This window comes from Seriola aureovittata, chromosome 15 (assembly GCF_021018895.1).
Source record: "Seriola aureovittata isolate HTS-2021-v1 ecotype China chromosome 15, ASM2101889v1, whole genome shotgun sequence".
Lineage (NCBI taxonomy): Eukaryota > Metazoa > Chordata > Actinopteri > Carangiformes > Carangidae > Seriola > Seriola aureovittata.
The window spans coordinates 7547372-7566436 of NC_079378.1; the positions used below are offsets into that span (position 1 = coordinate 7547372).

General features: G+C 38.5%; 1 protein-coding gene across 2 annotated transcripts in view; it reads right to left on the minus strand.

Annotated features, from left to right (window-relative positions):
- rxfp2a (relaxin family peptide receptor 2a) overlaps positions 1-19065 on the minus strand; it is a 61722-nt gene that overhangs the window by 33675 nt on the left and 8982 nt on the right. The window contains exons 1-2 of one of the 2 annotated variants that reach the window (XM_056398157.1): positions 6252-6611; positions 306-452 (exon numbers count right to left, since the gene is read on the minus strand). In XM_056398157.1, the coding sequence (XP_056254132.1) occupies positions 306-452; positions 6252-6336 (232 nt within the window). In that variant the 5' untranslated portion in view covers positions 6337-6611. Of the gene's footprint in view, positions 1-305; positions 453-6251; positions 6612-19065 lie in introns of those variants that run through there. The other variant, XM_056398158.1, reaches the window with a different exon arrangement.

Consider the following 19065-nt stretch of genomic DNA (forward strand, 5'->3'; position numbering starts at 1 on the left):
TACACAATGATCACTATGATCTTCCCTGCTGGATGATGTCCTTGTTGTTATCTAAAGTTTGTTTATTCTGCAAAGATTGCACTGATATCTGGTCGAGAGTTGCCACTAGATTAGTTGTGTGCCAGAGGGAAGAAATGTACTGTGTTCTTTTTTATGATAATACAAAGAAATCTTCATGTGAAATTACAAGGTAAAAATAGAAATCTATCTATTACTTATTATTTGTGGTAAATATATATAATACATTCCCTGAGGCCTCCTTGATTGTTTACTACGATTATTCTACTTCATATACACAGACTTACCACAGCGCCGCTCGTCGGCTCCGTTGGGACAGTCTCTGTGTCCGTTACACTGCAGAGCCTGAGGGAGGCACTCACTCATGTTCCCACATGGGAACTGGCCGAGGGGGCATCCCGTCTCTTCTTCCACCTGGCTGCTGGCCACCAGAGCTGAAAAAGACACGGAGGAATTAGAGTGAGGTTTCATAAAGTTTTTTTCTGTTTGAAGTATGACAGAAAAGTGTGACTTAGCTACAGTCCTCAATAACACTTACTATAGGCTACATGGGACAAACCTCGTGACAGCTGTCACAACTTAAAACCCAAGATGGAATACACAGGCTTATATAATAGAACAGCTCAAAATGACATAGCACTGACATCTCAGTTTTGTCAGCATTAAATGACAGGATGTTTCAGGCCATTAATCCTGTGACTGTCACTGAACATGGTGTTAGCTTTTATAATTGTAAGCAATAACTGTATTTGGTGTAATGGAAATGAGACATCGGGCAGATGTCGACAGGCATCAGCATATGAATGAAAGTACTAGTCATCTCTCGGATTTGCCAGTGGCATATGAATGGAAAATAATGTAGCAATGATATGAATTTATTGACAATAATTATGAATAAAAATTATAATTTTACTGCGAAAAAAAATCTTCACTTTACACAAAACACTGGCCCGCCTCCATTTTCCTGGACAGAGGAAAACAGACCAATCACCCCCTGATACCCTGTCACCTGCTGTCTGTGGCCAATCAGGGAGGATCTCTGGAATTAGTGCCACCCAGGTGTCATCAATTTTCCCTTCACTGAAACTGACCACCATCTCGGCAGAAACAAATTACCCACAGGTATTTTAACAGGGGAAATACACTCTAAAAGGGTTAGACAGGTCAGGGAATTAAAGTCCCCTTGCAGAAAACCGTTGTGAACAGAAAAACTAAACACAAGTGAACAACATTTCTCAAACATCATGAGCTACAGGAATGTGTAGCTTCCTTTTAGCATACTACATATCAACATTGATTGGTTAGATATCGGGAATGGAGGAAGTAGACTCCATGACAACAATATAAAAGTAAACACTGACAAGAATTTCCACATTTGGACATTAAAAACAGCCTTGTAATGTCTTGTTTTATGTCGTTGTAATAGGCCTTTTCCACAGAAGATGTTTTGACGTAACACAAATAAATAATGAATTTAATGATTTAATGGCACTTAATGAAACACAAAATGAGATCTGTGATAGACATGACACCAAAAAAAAGTGGTATCATTCATTTCAACTTACATAATTCTCTAGATGAGGCCTGTAGCTCAAGAAAAATTTCAGTATGAGTTAATCCATTGAATAAAATGGGCCAAAAGGACCAAAAAGAGACGCAAAATGACCAAAAAAGACACAAAAACAACCACAAAGAGAGGAAAAACTCCCAAACAATAGACACAAAATTACACAAAGAGATGCAAAAGAACCAAAGAGAGATTTAAATGACTACAAATATGTCTCTTTCAGTCTGGGGATCATAGAAAGGGTTGGATGTCTTTTACCTGTCTTTACCCAGGGGCTGATTTTCTCATAATCCATCATTTAGATGCACATAAACCTCAAAAACTAATCATTTATTACTGTTTCACAATTTATGTCCAACACACAAATGAGACACACAGGACTGTGGCTGGCACAAAAACTTTTTCTCACAGTTCATTTACTGCAGCCTGTCTCCTGTGAAACAACCCCAAAAACAAGTCCCTCATTTTTGCCTGCTAGCTAACACAAAGGCCCCAGTCATATTTGTAAGTGGCACATGCAGCATTACTGCTGGCACATAACAACATAAGGATGTTCATGTATGAGAGTTCTACTATGTCGAATTAGAATTAAACTGCTTATTTTTTGGCACCATAACCACATGCCATTTTTAGTTGTTGTTGGATACAAACCAGTTGGTTGATATTTCAAAGCGCAGGAATTTCTCTGTATATTATGACCTGGATGTTTCTATGAGATATGATCATTATAAGTCTGTGCAACTTATATTTATTAATACTTTGCCTTTGTGTGGAAAGTGCACCAAAAATTAATGCTCATGTAAAGCAGCCATTTGTGCGCGTACAACATTTAAAAAAGTTGCTGGAATTTGTATCAATGAACTTGCAGCACGAGGCCCAAACAAACTACATCAGGAGTTTCCACAGAGAGCGTCACAATCAAGAGCAACACACACAGGCAGACACTAATTGGTGATGAGGAGAAAGTGTTTACACAGGCAGCGATCCACTGCTGACTAAGTGCTAAGTCACGGGGGTGCCTGGTGGAAAGGTGAGGAAAAACCAAGACAAAGCAAAACAGCGGAAAACACAGAAACATAATGGGAAGAGCAAAAGTGAGAGCAGAGGAGGAGGCAAGGGATGGGCAAAATTCATATGAACAAATCATAACATTAAAGTTGATGTTTTGATTTTACTGCAGTTATCCATCTTTTAGCCGAAACATTATCTGTGTTCTGACCCCAGCGCTTTCATCTGGCTTCCTTCTTATAAAGGGTTGATATGTCTGTGTCCAGAAAAACGGACAATTTATTACATACTACAACGCAAATATCCATAAACACTGTACTACTACCCCAACTTTCCGAACAAAATAGTGCCACAGTTAGAAGAAGGAACAGTCCAGGTTAAATCCTATTAAATCTTTTAGGAAACTTCAAATTGATGCCATACTGTGCCAGTGAGTTCTGGTTCTGCATTCCAGCACACTGGATTTGACATTAAACACTGACTATGAGGTTTAAGTTCAGTTTGACTTATAGACCTGAAAATCTACCAGTATGGAAAGTGCACGTAAACCCCATAAACCCCCGTAAACCCCATGTGATGGTGAACAGGGCCAGCACAATGACAAATGACTGGGAACATGTTGTTAAGAGCGGTGTCAGCAAGATCTGACGTGCTAAAGAAAAGCACAGCGGTCGTAAAAACGTCAAAATTGTGATAAATAGCACAATTGCTCAAGGGAAAGCTTGCAAGCTAAAGGAAAGGTCACTGAAACAAGAACATCTGAATAAATTAAACCTCAAGAGAATGTGTTTCCCCGTAATGAAGAGTAAACTGAACTGACCCGAGAACAGATCCAAACCACGCACTAACAAAAATGCAACTATTCAAAATAAAATATGTAGCTCTTAAACCGGCTGCACAGTGTTAAAACTGCAGCTGCTATTCTTTTCTTTTTGTCTAGGTGGCGTCATCACTATATCTTCGTGTGCAGGTCTTAACTTCTCCTGATGCTACTTTCCTTTCCTGTAGGTGGCGCCGGTTAGGATAACAGAGCAGATCGCCTCCCTGCAGCCCACAGAAAGTAAATTAATGGCTTTGTGAGAGAGTTATTAGCCACTTGCACAGTTGTAAGCGCTCCATTTCCTTTCACTTTATTATAAACAGATATAATTTTTAACTGACTGTTTCAGTTGAGCAAAGAAAATGGGACGATCACTGAGACCATTTGGCAAAGCTTCCGCCTACACTGAGTCAATATTAGAAAAGACTATTTGAATCAGTTCACCAGTATCTCAAGATTATTCGCAGCCATAAAGAGCAGATTTAGTCTGACACAACACCTATGTGTGTGGCAGAGAAACCTTCACACACAGGGACTGAAGCACAGGAGTGATGTAAACTGACATGATGCAGGCCTCTGTAGTTTCCAGACAGGGGGATGTTTACAGCATATCTAGGTGCTCATGGGATAAATATCAGTTGATTATTTACCAGAAATCAAAATCCTGATAACAAATGCAATTCAAAGTGTCTGACAAAGAACCAGGCTAAACAGAAGGGTTTTTAGTCTGTTTCAAATATATCATTATTTTCAGATTCTCTCAGATCTCTGCAGCGTCACTGAAGCTTTTCGTTCTGCATTCGGTAACAGCTAAATATCTGTTTTCAAATGTATTCATGATTTAAATCATGAACTAAATTACATATTAGCTTAACATTACTCTGATTAGGCTTTTATGTGAATATCAGCACATCATCATTACTATCCGTCACTATTCTGTAATATAATCAGGCCAAAATACTGTATCAATCACGGAGATGAACAGTGACAAGCAAAAACATAAATCCTCTAGCAATATTCATGGTTGTCTGAATCCTGATCCTTGTTCCACTGTCTCTGTTGTGCCAGGATTTCTGTGGTCTCACAACTGGATATTTCCTGCGAGTGAGCAAAACGCTCCCCGTCCATTATGGCAGAAAAGACTTGATCTGACAGTTGTAACCAATCGCTATCTGACAGAGATTACACTATCTGAATACATGATCTGAAATGTTTGTGAAAAACATTGAACTGCGGCCTCCTCCTCATTGCCATTCCTCTGCATGTCGCAGAAAATGTGACTCCTCATTTGCTCTGTCACTGACTCTGGTGATCCAAAACACTGTCTTATCAATCCTGAACTGGGACTGTAACTGTCCAACGCTATTAAAACCAATGAAATCAGTGGTGGAATGTAAAGTGCATGTATTTAAGTACAATATTGAGAAACCTGTATTTGACTTGAGTATTTTCATTTTATGCTTCTATATTTCTAATCCCCTACATTTCACAGAGAAATACTGCACTTTTTACACCACTACATTTATTCTACAGCTGTAGTTACTTCTCAGATCAGTATAAAGTCAGTTTATAAAATATGCATTGTGATAGATTTACCTACTCTACATCAGTTTTTAAAATTAACTCTACTTTGACATTAACATGATAATATATATATTCACTGCACGATAACACCAACATTTTATAAAATGAGTACTTTTACTTTTTTAGTACATTTTGCTGCCAGTACCTAAGTATGTTTACGTAAGCAGGACTGTCACTTGTGTGTTTTCATTGTGTTACTGCTACAAGTAAGAAAAATCTTAGCACTGAACAAACTTCACAAAATAACTGTGATGCAATAAAAAACAAACCTGTTATTCTTCTAAAGAGAACAAAATCAAAAACTGGTACTGTGGCCGTCCTTTAACGTCAACAATCACAACTAATTTCACAGCAAGTCCTGAGAGAGTCCTCCACCCAATCACTGTTTGATTCAGCTGCACATTGAACAACAACAGTAACTGAGTGTGAAACAGAACAACATCAGCATATCTGTCATGTCTCTGTCTCTCTGCATCTTTGTGTGTCAAAGAAAATGTTCATACAAGACCTCATCCAAACACACCTGACACAATTAGGAGACCTGAAGATGAATCACAGACTGAGAGGTGGAGGCAGCACTGAATGTTTCCTATTGAATGCTTCAATTGCCTGAACAAGCTAACCTACATACTTATTTAATCATATTATCAAAACGGATTAATTTAAATGTAATTAGCTAATTAAAGAGCATCCTAAATATAAATCGATATTTTTCTTCTAAGCTTCTGAGGACAGTCACACATAATAAATAATAATAATTATACTGTAATTATGATACATCTTATTTTCACATAGCATGTTCCATTCAGGAAATGCAGATCAAAGTGCTTTACAATAAAGGAAGTTGTTCACATGAAAATACAGAGATTGATCGTAAAACAGAGATAAAATGACGTAATTCAAAACCCACCGAACAAGTTACATGAGCTGAAATGAAAAACTTGAATCCTCTTTAACAATGACATATAATCAGAATGAGATACGCCTCACACATTACACAAATAACGTTGCTGATCGGGTATTTCTTTCACGTAATCGAGCCACGAAGCCATGGAAAATGATTGAAACTATAAAATAAGTTTTAAATCACATTATCACTTTCAAAACAGGCTGAAGATCAGCCGGAACATTAAAATCTGTTGTGATGTTGCGGCTGATCAGTGTAAATAATCAATAATAATCCTATTAATAAAATATGAGCAAAATATTACAGAAAATTACTGTGGGTCTTCTCCACCCTCCATCTGCCTTTACCTCTAATCTCAGTGCGGGTCAAGTGGATGAGCAAAATGATGACAGGCACGTCCATCCGGAGCCTCAGAAGTTTTCCTGCGCTCATGTCGCTCCGGCTGTAACGCCTCACACCGATCCAGGACAGGTTCCCCCCGTGAAACCCGCCAAACAATCGACAGATAAGTCAGCAGAAGATTCCCGGTCCCGGTCAGTATAATATGTTCGCGCAAACACTACATTTAAAGCTAGAAGGGGGGGGACTATAACCATCCGGTGGATCAGCTCAAGTAGCAGCACTGAAAGTAAAGGGGAAAGCCACATCCTCTCCACACATATCTCTGTAGACTCTGTTAGAGCCACCGTGTCCTTATCTTTCTCTCTCTCTCACACACACACACACACACACACACACACACACACACACACACACACACACACACACACACACACACACACACACACACACATCCAGGAACACAGGGTCCACAAAGGCTCCCTCTTCTCCTCCCTTTTTTTTCTCCTTCTTTTCTTAAGATATATCTTTTCATCATTGGTCTCCATTTCTTTACTTTTCACACAAATACATTGTCTCAGAGACACACCTGGAGAGGCTCAGTCATTTGCCCCCAAGCTGAGCAAAGTGTGAAATAAAGGGATAAAAGAAGTGCTGCACCCGCCCACCTGCAGGATTTAAAGCACCTGCTGGACTGCAGGCCCAAAGGACCACCCAGCCCGAGGGTGTGCAGATATAGCACCTTTAAAGGACAAGGGAATAACATCAAATGTTGATTTCATGTTCTGTTCTACACTGTCAGACTGGAAAGAGGTCACACATGAACCCTGGAGCTTCACCAGAAACATCACACACTAACTGATGAAGGTTCTGCTCTAAAACCCAATAAAACACAACGAGAGAGAGAAAACAGGGGGAAAAGATAGTGGCTAGCAGCCCCAGATCAGGTCAGCGGACCTGAAATAATACTGTTATTATTTTCGTTTTGTAATTATTAGTATGAACATCATCTCCGTAACCATTATTACCATGTTTCTAACACTATTTGTCATGTTGTGAATGATATTGATCCAGTTTCGGTTGGCCCCCTGGGGTAGAAGAAGCTGGCCCATTGTGGGCCGGATCCCTCCCTAAACCACTCCCAGACCCCTAAGGAAAGGACGAACATCAGGGATTGGCAATCAGATTCAGTTGTGGTCTTGGCTGAGGTGCGGAATAAGATGAACCAGCCCACCCTCTCCAGAGAGATCCATCAGTGCCCCCAATCGACATATTCCAGCTGCCAGGGACAGGGCGGAGAATGGCCTTGTCCAACTATTCCTATAAATCCCCAGTGAATTGTCATCCCATTCAGAGAGGCGATTCATTAAAAAGATTAGACAGTAAACAACAGTGTAACTGGAATGAATGGCTAGAATGAAAGAAAAAGTGGAAGTTGCCCAGATCATTAACAATTCCCATATGCTCTGCGCCCAGCACGGTTCAGTTTGGAGATGAAGTTTGGCCACATGAGCACAACAGTACAAAGAGGATTTCAGCCATTATTACTTTGAAAAACCTGCCAGAGTTGAGCTCAACTGGATATAATTGAAGATATTTATGTCATAACCATTATGTGTTATATTTCATTGACACTTAAAAAGCATACCTTGTTTTTGGGTGTAATGGGATCGGATACAATTTTATTTTTAGATCATATTTTCATATTTCCATCAGTTTTTTTGAGTCAGTTTTCATTGTCATTTCCATTTTAGACAGTATGATGTCCAGCTTTGTTTCCACAGTTCCACAGACAAAAGTTTTGAATATATTCCAAGGGTTATAAGAGAAAGAGAAAAAATATTCATTGATTTGAGAGCATAGGGTTTTTCCAAAGGAACAAGAGGAGAAGGAGCAGGGACGGAGTTTTGTTACAAAGTGTGTTTAACAAAAGTTTATTAGGAATCATATGACAAACAGGACACAAAGCAGGTAGTCTGAAGAGGCTGGCAGCAGCAGAGTTGCAAATGCAGTCAGTATAAACACTGAACACATGTTTACGTGCTGCTCATTATTTAGCTTGAAAGGCTCAGAGTTGTTGCTGGACTAATAGGGACAAAATCTGATATGGATCTGTGCCATTTAGTCAACATGCCCCTACAGCATACTCTGAACTCTGCCCTCTCTGCTGCAGGTTTGTTAGACACTGGGCAGCTCTTTTGCAGCAGAGAATAACTTTTTGTTTTTAAAATCCATCTATATGTGAGACTACACTTTTTATATAGACAGTTTATCAGGCACTAAATGACACATGCAACACATAAAACACATAAGCTACACACTGAATATGAATCACTCTGGTACATTAAAGGTAAAACCACAATGAAAGACGTGCATGCTGCGAGGACAGATGTCCTCTTCGTTATTAATTAAATACTCCAGATGAGATTTCGCAAAACCTTTTTATGTTTTTTTTTTTCTTACATCCTGTCTTGGTTGGACTGTTGTTAGAAGTTGCATACAGAGAATGGTTTCTCACGTATACGCCTGCTGGTTTTTATCAGCATAAGTGTAAAATCTAAATATTTGGCCACCACCAGAAATGCCTTCCAGCAATTTGTGATGTGCGAGTAATTTTTAGCCAAGAACCACCTTTTGTAATCTCTTTGTATTCTCCATAAAAAGTTCTTTCTTTTCTTCGACACCATTTTAAAGCTGTGCAGCCTGTTTCTGCTGTGATGGTCCTACTTTTGCAAACCTGGATTCAATTAGTGAACATGTAAATCGTGGATTAATTATTTTTCAAAGCTTCATTGGCAACTGAGATCATACTTACTGAATGTTTTTATTGTTAAAGAATTACAGCAACCAGCCCTAGTGAACCGACTGCTGTGCAAGTCCAAGACTGTCACGTGTGAGGATGTGAACATTTTGTACTGTTTGAAGTGTCCAATTTGCAAAATAAATAAATAAGATTTAGAGTTTAAATGCAATGACATATGAGCTATTAGGCCACAAATAACTCAAAAAACTTCACAATTAAACTGTTATGGGATAATAGGTTAACATGTCAACTCTCTGTGGCACAAACAAACGCAATTTCATGAGAGTAAACATCACCTTACAAAGCTTTGATTTTCTACAATATATTATTTTAGTTCCATCAGATCATATGACAGACTACATTTTTTTCATTTAAGTGACACAGCCATTTTTGTTTTGAACAGGTAAACAAAGCAAAACTGAGACCCAACAAATGTAGAATACAGAGAAAGAAATGTCACTGAAAGAAAACCTTGGAGTTACCTCTTGATTTAATCTGTGTGTGTGTGTGTGTGTGTGTGTGTGTGTGTGTGTGTGTGTGTGTGTGTGTGTGTGTGTGTGTGTAAAGAAAGATTAAAATGGGATGAGATAAAAGAACAACGAAGAAAGACTTATTTCTTATTCGATAAAAGCTGGAACTTGTCTTATTCTTACCTATTTTTTTGTTCTTCAGGCTCTTGCATTTGTTGTGTTATCATTTACCTTATTAATTTAAGAACAAATTCTTAATATTTCAAACAGGGTAGGAAAAACCCTCAGCTTTAGCATGTCCTGTCACTTCTGACCTTGGCACAGATTTCTATGACGCCTGTATGATGTTGTGAGTCAGGACTGTGTAGCAGTATTACTCAACACAGGAGAAATGAGTTGGCATAGAGCAACATCACTGTGCATGTGAGATGAGATGAGATGACACTGTGGAGCAACAGTTGTTCTCGTGCTTTCTTTTTTTCAGTCTGGCCGAGTGGCCTGGAGATGAAAATGTACTCGGTGATATGTGTGTTTCCCCACTGAAGTCACCATGAAACATGCATGATGTGATTTTTTTGAGGGGTTACTGGAAGTTGTGAACACAACAAGGACATATCAGCTTCCATGTTTACCCTGATCACACATGTGTTGACACCTTGCAAGTGACCATCAAAAAGCCAACATTAACTGACTAAACTTCTAAATTTTTGTTCAAGCCCAGCCCGACCCGTCAAGTCTTGGCACGTCCTGTCGGGCTCGGGTTGGGCATCCACCCTCTAATTTACACATCGCGCAGAAACAGAGCGACATTTATTGGTGTTTTGTCTCCAGGAGCTCCTCAGGTAAATATCTATCAGAGTTGGCTGATAATGAAGTTTGTATAATAAAAGAGATTTGGGGCTTTGTGTTGCCAATATAATAAAAAAAAAGCCTGAAAGAAAGACTTTAATGATAGTATTAATTATAATAACATAATAGATGTTATTTTGTATATTGTTTATACATATTTACATTGCAGTTATGCTACTTTTACTTAATTACAAGATCTGAATACTTGTTCCACCACTGATTATCAGCACTTACCACAGTTGCTCTTGAACATTCAATTTCATTAAAAAAAAAAAAGGAAGGTTAAAATGGAAGTTGGCGAGGTGAGGCTCCACATTTTGGCAGGACAAGACCTAATTCCACATTTTTGTTTCCCCCATGCCTCAATTTAGGCTATGTCACAAATTTCATTACATTCAGTATGTAATATACAGGGTCCTTGTGTCCTTAGCTGGAGATAAAGAAAGCAGAAAACTCGATGGATTAAATTGTTACATTAGAAAAGCCATTGCATCTGAGCAGCGGCGGTGAGAGCGTCAGATGGCTCAGAAGCCCTGAAGAGACCAGAGAAACGGAAAATAAAATGCAGCGGCTGTCGGTTCAAAATTAACACAGACAGTGAAAACAGAAAAATTAACTTTTATCAGGGATCAACGCTCACCATCTGCGATGGATTACATTTGGAAGGACAAATGTGCAGACACACAGATGTTTACTCATGAGGAGTTTGTGAGGGGCTAAAAGAGGAAACCATTTAATTTCTGTTTAGAGACACATTTACATTAATCAACATTTATGAACTCCAGTGAGTAGAAAAACATTAATAATAAGAGATTAATTCTGATCTCTGATTATTCATCATTATGTTTCAACAGACGTTTTCTTTTGCCCTTTTAGTGTTTCATTCTTAATGGGGATAAATAATTAGTCATCAAATCTAGATAAGTCATGTTCTTTTATCTCAGCAATGGATCTGCAAATAAATTTAGTTAATCAGTCAGTATGTTGATTAAAAAACACGAGCCTAGATTTTTTTTCCAATATGCTTATTTTAGCATGATTTTCATCAACAGGTTTGTGTTGTATGGAGCCCTGAAACTGACAAATGTAAGTGGTGATCAGCTGAAAATAGAGTAACTGAATACATCAATAAATAATATTGTATATGTAATCATTAAAATGGAGTGGAAAGAAATATAGAGCTACTTTTTTAACCCCCAATCAGCCGGTAAAAAAGGCAAACAACTTTTAGATTACACTCCTTTTTTTATTTTTACGACCAGTTGATAAAATAAATTAAGTTTTGATCTATTTGACTACTCTTCAACAGCTCATTTTATTTTTGTTTTTTCCAATGTTTGGTTCCTGGACCAACCTTGTCATACATGGACACCACCCATCTCAATATCATATAAGCATTAGAACAACTGGAAATGTGGTGACTAAAATACGAAATGGTGCTTGGGGAAAATGGGAAACAGATAAATTACTAAATGTGTGCTAAATAGGAAAAAAAAAAAAAATGTAACGGCTTGGCAAATAAAATGAAAGATGAATAGAGATGTAAAAAAAATGTTTTAATTTATTTTATCACGTCATTAGAGTGATACTCTAATGCCTATTTGTGATTTTGGAGAAAGAAAAAACAGCACATTAGTTCTCAACTCTGAATTCATGCACACACACTTTTGTACTACACCTGTGAGAACCCTCACTGACTCAAAGAAATCAGCCCATAATCTTACCCTTCACTACTACATGTTTAACCCCAACCTCACCTAATTCTAACTTTAATCAAGTCTTAATCTTGAAACAGCCCTGTGAAGGACTGGAGAAAATGTCCTCAGGTCAAGATGTAAAACTTAAATTCTTCCTCATAAATTTAAAGGACAAGGAGACAAGGACACACACACACACAGTCTCATACACACTCACACACTTACACATCTTTATACCTTCCTCCCCTCAACTGGGCATAGAAAGCTGTTTAGTTTGGAGCATTGACAGCAGTTTCAATTACAGAATTTGGAGCACACTCAACAGACAAATTCACCCATAATCAATTTAATCAATGTCAAACTGACAAGATATTTCTTCAGGAGAGTTTTGGTTGTCAGAAGAAATGCACCACTACTACACAGGATGTGAGAGGTTATACGCTAGTATCCAAACATCAAATGTTTTGTTTTGTTAATTTAAAATTATATCTGTGACTACTTGTTGATTTATCAATGCTTATTGATAACCTGGAAATATTGATAAATCGACTCTTGAGCACTTGAATGCAAGCAAAATTACTTCTTTATGTGAATCCTAACTGATCAAATTTATAACTTTTCATAAAGTTTTTGGCAATTAGGCTCTGACAATGTAAAACAACTTCATTAAGCATACGCTCAAATGAAGATAAGGATAGCACTGTTCAATAAAATATTCAAAAACAGCAGCCAGGGTCTGATTGGCTCAGGCAAGGGGTCAAGTTTCATTGGTCAAGTATGGTGACGTTGAAATTGTGAATGCAGGGACTTTAAGAGCGTGAGAAAGTTGTTTTGACTGAGAAAAAAGAAGGAGCAGGAAATATCAGATTCAGCCACAGATATAAATCAGAAGCAGTAAGGGAGGAGATCTTCCCTGGAGAACTTTCACCCAAGCTTCATACAGAGATGAAGATTTAACTCTAAGATGGACAGATTCATTAGGATAAGGTTAAAATAAGATACTTAAAAAACATATCATTAACATAATCATAATCTTATCAGTGACATTAAAAAGAACAGATTGGTATGTGTGGAAGTTCTGTCATAACTTTGTTATGTTTGGACATGAATGAATAATACTCCGTGGTGAATTGTGGGATACACTCAGCTCTGAATATTGCTTTGAAGTGGTGTTAGAAGTGTGCAAGCTCAAGTTCAGGTTAGGTGTGCGATGTGTTTTTCTGACATGGGACACACTTGCTAACTTGCTAACATGCACAAGTGTGGGTATATTAGGCCAAACCTGAGGGCTGTGTTCAAGTGCTATGGCTCTATCACATTAGCATTGCAATCCACCTTTCAGCTCCATGCTTCATCTTGTCACATTTGTGTAATGTGATATATTGTGCCACAATTTTTACTGTTACATGCCAAATCCAAATGTGAGATTTTTCAGCTCAAGTTTCACTTGTGCAAAACCATCTTCGACCTCAAAATATACTGGTATACTTATACTTAAACCTGCAATCTTTTTTTTTTTTTTTGGCCCCTTGAAGGAAGCAGAAAAAAGCTGTAAATACAGACATCTTCTAAGTTGATATGGCAACTTGCTACCAGTTGCTCTATTTTTGTCTTCACTGTGATCAAACTCCTGAGGGAAATATCTCTCTCTTTAGCTGTTAAATGCTCAACAATATTAACCATCTGGTCTCAAACTCTGTGGGAGTGAACTAAAATATTGACGTTATAAACCAGACAGCTAAAGAAGGAGCTGAAATTCACTTTATAGCTCCTCGGAGCACAGTGGTGCCATTTCCTCCCATGTGCTGCTTTGCATTAAAAATGGTCTTTGTTGCAGAGGGTGAAGGCCCAAATTAACAAATTCCACCTTTGATCCCAAATAAAAGCAAGAGCAACCGATCATACCTGAAGGAAACAAACAAAACAACGCAGAAAGAAAAATCGCTCTGAAAGCAAAGAAAACAAGCTAACCTGTCAACATATAAAGTGCCGCTGGCAGGAGTTCAGTTCAAAGTTCAGGTCATGATAAACTGGTGATCAAGCTAACATCCCTGTCCTCCTCAGAATCACACACACCAGCTCCATCAGATGTTAAGGATGCTTGCTGCCTAGGGTGAAAAAAATGTCGCTCCGCTTGATGGTCAGTCAGCTTCACTCCCCCTGCAGCGTCATCAATGTCCTTCTGGCCTTCAAGCCCACAACGACTTGACCAGAAGAAACTGTCTGTTTCTCGTGCTACGAAATACCACAGTTCAAGTTCCCATCCTAAATCCACAGTGTAAATAACACATTTACAGATTGTTCTGTGTGCTGTATTGTAGAAGCATGCAGCAGAAAAGAAAGTTCCCGCAGACTAAGATATTGGTTCATTCATTAATTCATCCTCATTCTCTGGCTAGCATCCCTTGATTCTCTGACTTTTCCTATAGCGCCACCAGCAGGTTGACACTTTTGCAATGAGTGAAATGTCAACAACTATTGGATGGATTGCAATGAAATCTGGCGCAGACATTCATGTCCCCTGTAATAACTCAATAATATGATTCTTTCACTTCTCATCTAGCACCAGCATCAGGTAAAGTTTTGGTTACAATGGTGTATATAATTAGTTATTGCTCAGCTGTATTTGGACAGCAATTCTATCCTGAAACAAACAACAACAACAACAACAACAACAAATTCTACTATACTTGGACTTTTCAACTACTTGGCTGACCTTTCCAAACACTAACAACAGCTGTTCCTCCTTCTCAGAGGGATTTGTTGTGTGGGATACTTTTGGCTCCGTGCTCACAGTAAGACAATTCAACAATGTGGCCAAGAGAACACCCACCACTAAACCCTGCAATAAATGAATGTCCTCTGCCAAGTGCACTACCTGCAGTTACAGCCATATATGTGTAAACTGGGGTTAGACCATAATGATTGTGCATCATAAATGTCTCACTCCAATTAAAGACACTTTAATCTTTTCCCAGGCTTGTGCACATGCAGCTGGGTGCATTATAATACAAATTGGAGAATAGCTGAGACAAAACCAAAGGTAAGACAACAAGAGGCAGAGAGAGATACTGCAGACTGGCATTTAATAACATCATGGATTATTAACACAGAGGATCTCAAATCTCGGGTCGCTTTTTAAAAGTCACAGGCAGGCCTGAGAAGACTTTGGATATTTACAAAGACAGACTTAGTCTCAAACCTTAATTAACACATGGAGCAGCAGCATCTGTCCCTCTGCATCCCTCATGGTAACATCTCGACACGAAGTTCAAATGCCTGGAGTTATTTTGGGATTAGGTTTAATTCAGTTCATTGGTGTACCCTTGTTCTACTTGCTATGTTCACAAGAACGCACTTGAAATTCACTTTAAATCTCAACAACTTCTCATAAGAGAAGTGGAAGTACTCTTAAAGTGAGCAGGAGAGTTGGTTATGAATATTAAGTGTCCTACACTCTTTCTGGAACAAATAGAAGTTCTTTATTATTATTTTTTTTTCCACTTTAGCGAGTTCACAATGCTGTATCTTCGCTGTATTTGATTTTTCTATTCATGAAAAGTACCAGTATATTCAGTGTGAATGTTTTCTGTTGTGTCAATGTGGATTCTAGGCTACTGTTTATATTTTACAATTACAACACTGAGCTCAGTGCACAGCAGTTAAAGGGGGACTCAAATTTTACACGTCAAAGTCTGTTGAGAAGTTGAGGATAACAAGTGTTACAGGTAAGGCCGTGCATCTTTTTTCTTTCTGCATGTTAAACAATGCAATCAGGGTATGTTGTGGCCAGCTATGGGGCCCAAAGCAATCTGAATATGTTCAATTAGGGTTCAGTGACTAATCATTGGCATTTTCTTACATGTTATACACTGAACATTATTAAAGAAAAATAACGTCAATAATGTCATATGTATTGGTTATGAAAATAATGTTGATTGCAGCTTTAAAATACTTTTATGATGCAATAATACTACTTTCTCTTAGGTTTTATGTGTAATCACTACATGACACACACAAAAAGAAATTTGATAAATCGAATGTAGACCCAAATGATATGCAATAAACATGGGGCTTTGGGCCATCAGGGGTTGTGGGTTGTCTGCTTTGCTGTGTTGATGATCCAGCCTTGGTTGGTATTTTGCAGCGAAAAGGCTTAGCGCTATTTAAATCCCCCTAAACAAAACAACAGAACATTTCACCAGTACGACCTGTACTGTGATGGCCCTCACACATCAGCACAGCCCTGGAGCTCTCCCAAATCCAAGTGAAGATAGAATTACTTTCCATGCTGAGAAAATTGATTAGCTGCTTCTCTCCTACTCCAACCAAATGTACCTCACTCTAAGACCTCTGGGCCTGTTAGGACCAATTTCTTACTGTGTGGTGAGATGAATGCTGGCCCAGGTGTGAATGTGCTGCAATCACATGTAGTTGGAGTGATCAGTTGTAACTGTAAAATGAGAAAAGTCATGTCTCTACAATATCTAGTGTTTTTTAAAAAGGATTCTAGTGTTGTAAAGCTCATGGCAGTAATCCGAATTATATTTCATTTCTGATGGATCACTCACTATATCATTAAGTCTAAATGGAGTTTGTGATCTGTAATCATGAGGGACTGACGCATTCACATCTTCGCATCTTCGCATTAAATTAAGAAAACATTCAGTTCTGTAAGCAGAAGGCGAACTGGCTATTAAGTGAAGATGAAAGAAAAGCTTTCACAGTTAATACAATGCTGCGGATTAGATTGTTCAGGGATATAGTCTCCATTGATCTTTCTTTCACTCAAGATGTGTTGTCATTTCTCACTCAATAAATCAACACAGTTAGGCATTCACAGCCTTACTTTGACCTTAACAGATGTGCAAACCTTGTAAGTTTAACAAAACTGCCTTAATAGAGTTAGCAAATGAATACCACCAAAATATTCTGACTAAATTCTTGTAAATTATGTGACTGCCTCTTTCCATATCCATTGTGCAATTTCAAATATCCATAAGCTGCCTGCCATACAAAGGTTTTCAGTGAGGTCAGCCATGTTGTGCTCTTATCCTGTTGCACCGGAAACACATGAATATGGTGGCCCAGAAGGACCAACACAATGCGATCAGGAAATCAAAGTAATGGAGATACATATTTAAGTATGTAAACATCTGTGCACATATCAAAATCCACATTTAAACCAACACAATGCAGAGATCAGTCCCAAAAAAACGTGAAGCTGCTCTAAGTGATGTGAAAGCAGTCTCCGTTTGTAACGAACCTGGACTGCAGTTGTCCTCAGCGCTACATTGCTTTGGCTTTATGGCACACAGCTTTTTTGATTTCATGTCACTGCTCTGATCATTGTTGTTTCCACTTGCAGCAAAGAGCTGCTCTCAGCAAAACAGCTCTGAAAGACTCTGTACACACTACCTGCTCACTAGCACGAGGTGGGCGGACAGTTATTGAGTAGCTGGTGAACAAAATTGAGCATTTGGCAGCTGAAACAGCAGATATTTCCCTCAGGAGTTAGCAGGCCAGAGCCATTGGACTGACATTTATCAGGTGGCCAGAGACACAGCTCAAAATGAATGCTAATGTTGCTCTGTGTGCCCTGGATTTACTAATAGGCAACTGTTGCTAAATAGTTAACTTTAATCGCTTTAGACTTAATTCAGATACTAATTTATATTCTGTTTTGCAGCTACAAATATCCCATCTCGTTGTAACTGTGTAGTTGGGTTGGTTTTTTGCACAAAAATAGGAAAATGTGACACCAACCCCAAAACAGAAATGTGAAATACATCACCACTGGTTGTTCTGTTATAAGGGTGTTTTAGGCTGATTTTCTAATAGACTCTCCTCAACCTCTTAAACTTAAAACTCCTTCATGACTTAGTTAAAGTATTAAGTTTGGTTTGGCACTGCACCAAAGATGATGCTTGTTAAAATCACTTTGTGCGTAATAAATAAACTTCATTATGGCTTTAAGATGTGCTCATTAGTATTCACTAAATTGCAGAATTAAGTTGTGTTTAGATTGTTGAGTATAGTGCCTGGAATGGATTTCTAATCTACAGTGAATGGATTCTCCTCTATAAATGAGCAGATGCACACAGGGAGTACATAAATACTGTTTTCAGATTCCCATTCTCACAGTTTTTTCCAACAGAGACAGCAGTGGTTGCAGATTATTCTGACTCAGGTGTTGCACTGATATGATTAGATGAGTGTGACCTCAGAGATCTCATGGTCCTACATCATGTCTGAAGTCTTTACTGCAAGATGCTGCAACACAGTTCTTGATCTGAATTCATATGAGGCTGTCTTGTGCAACATGTGACTGTTTCCTTGGATCAAACATGTGACTTTCTGGTTTCTGAAACCCTTCGGCTCAAAAAGTCACTCCGTGTCCAACAGTGTTTTTATATCCTGTGTGAGCTTTTATGATTCTCTATCATCCAGGAACACGATAATATCTATTGTTAATCATCAGCTCAGCTGTGAAAAGTATTCTTTCTGTAGTGCAGAGGCAGAGGAGGAGTGGGAGGAGGGAAGATCACAAATAAGGAATGCAGGACATGCTGCACTGATACTGTGATAATGAGCCTCCATGGTAGGCTACAGGAGAGCGTTGCAGAGCCAGCTTTTTGACAATGAAAAACACACAGCCCCATTGTGGCACATGGTGAAGCACTACTCTTGGGAACAGTAAGTACTACATAAACTAAAAGAGAAGAGTAAAGGCTAGAGTAACCTACCCTGACCATCTTTATCTTAATGTATCTTTGTCTTGCTTTAATCTTTGTCCTTTACTGGCCTGTGCATCTCTATTTTTTTCTCTGTAAGGAATTACTGACTATAATGATACATCAGATATATTTTTCCATTTTTCATATAGAGGATGATAAAACCAGCATTGACATATTTTTGACACATACTTTTGATATTTTCATGGAACCAGTGTCAAAGCTTCATTCCTTGGCAGCGGTTGACTGTCATATGAAAGCTGCACGGT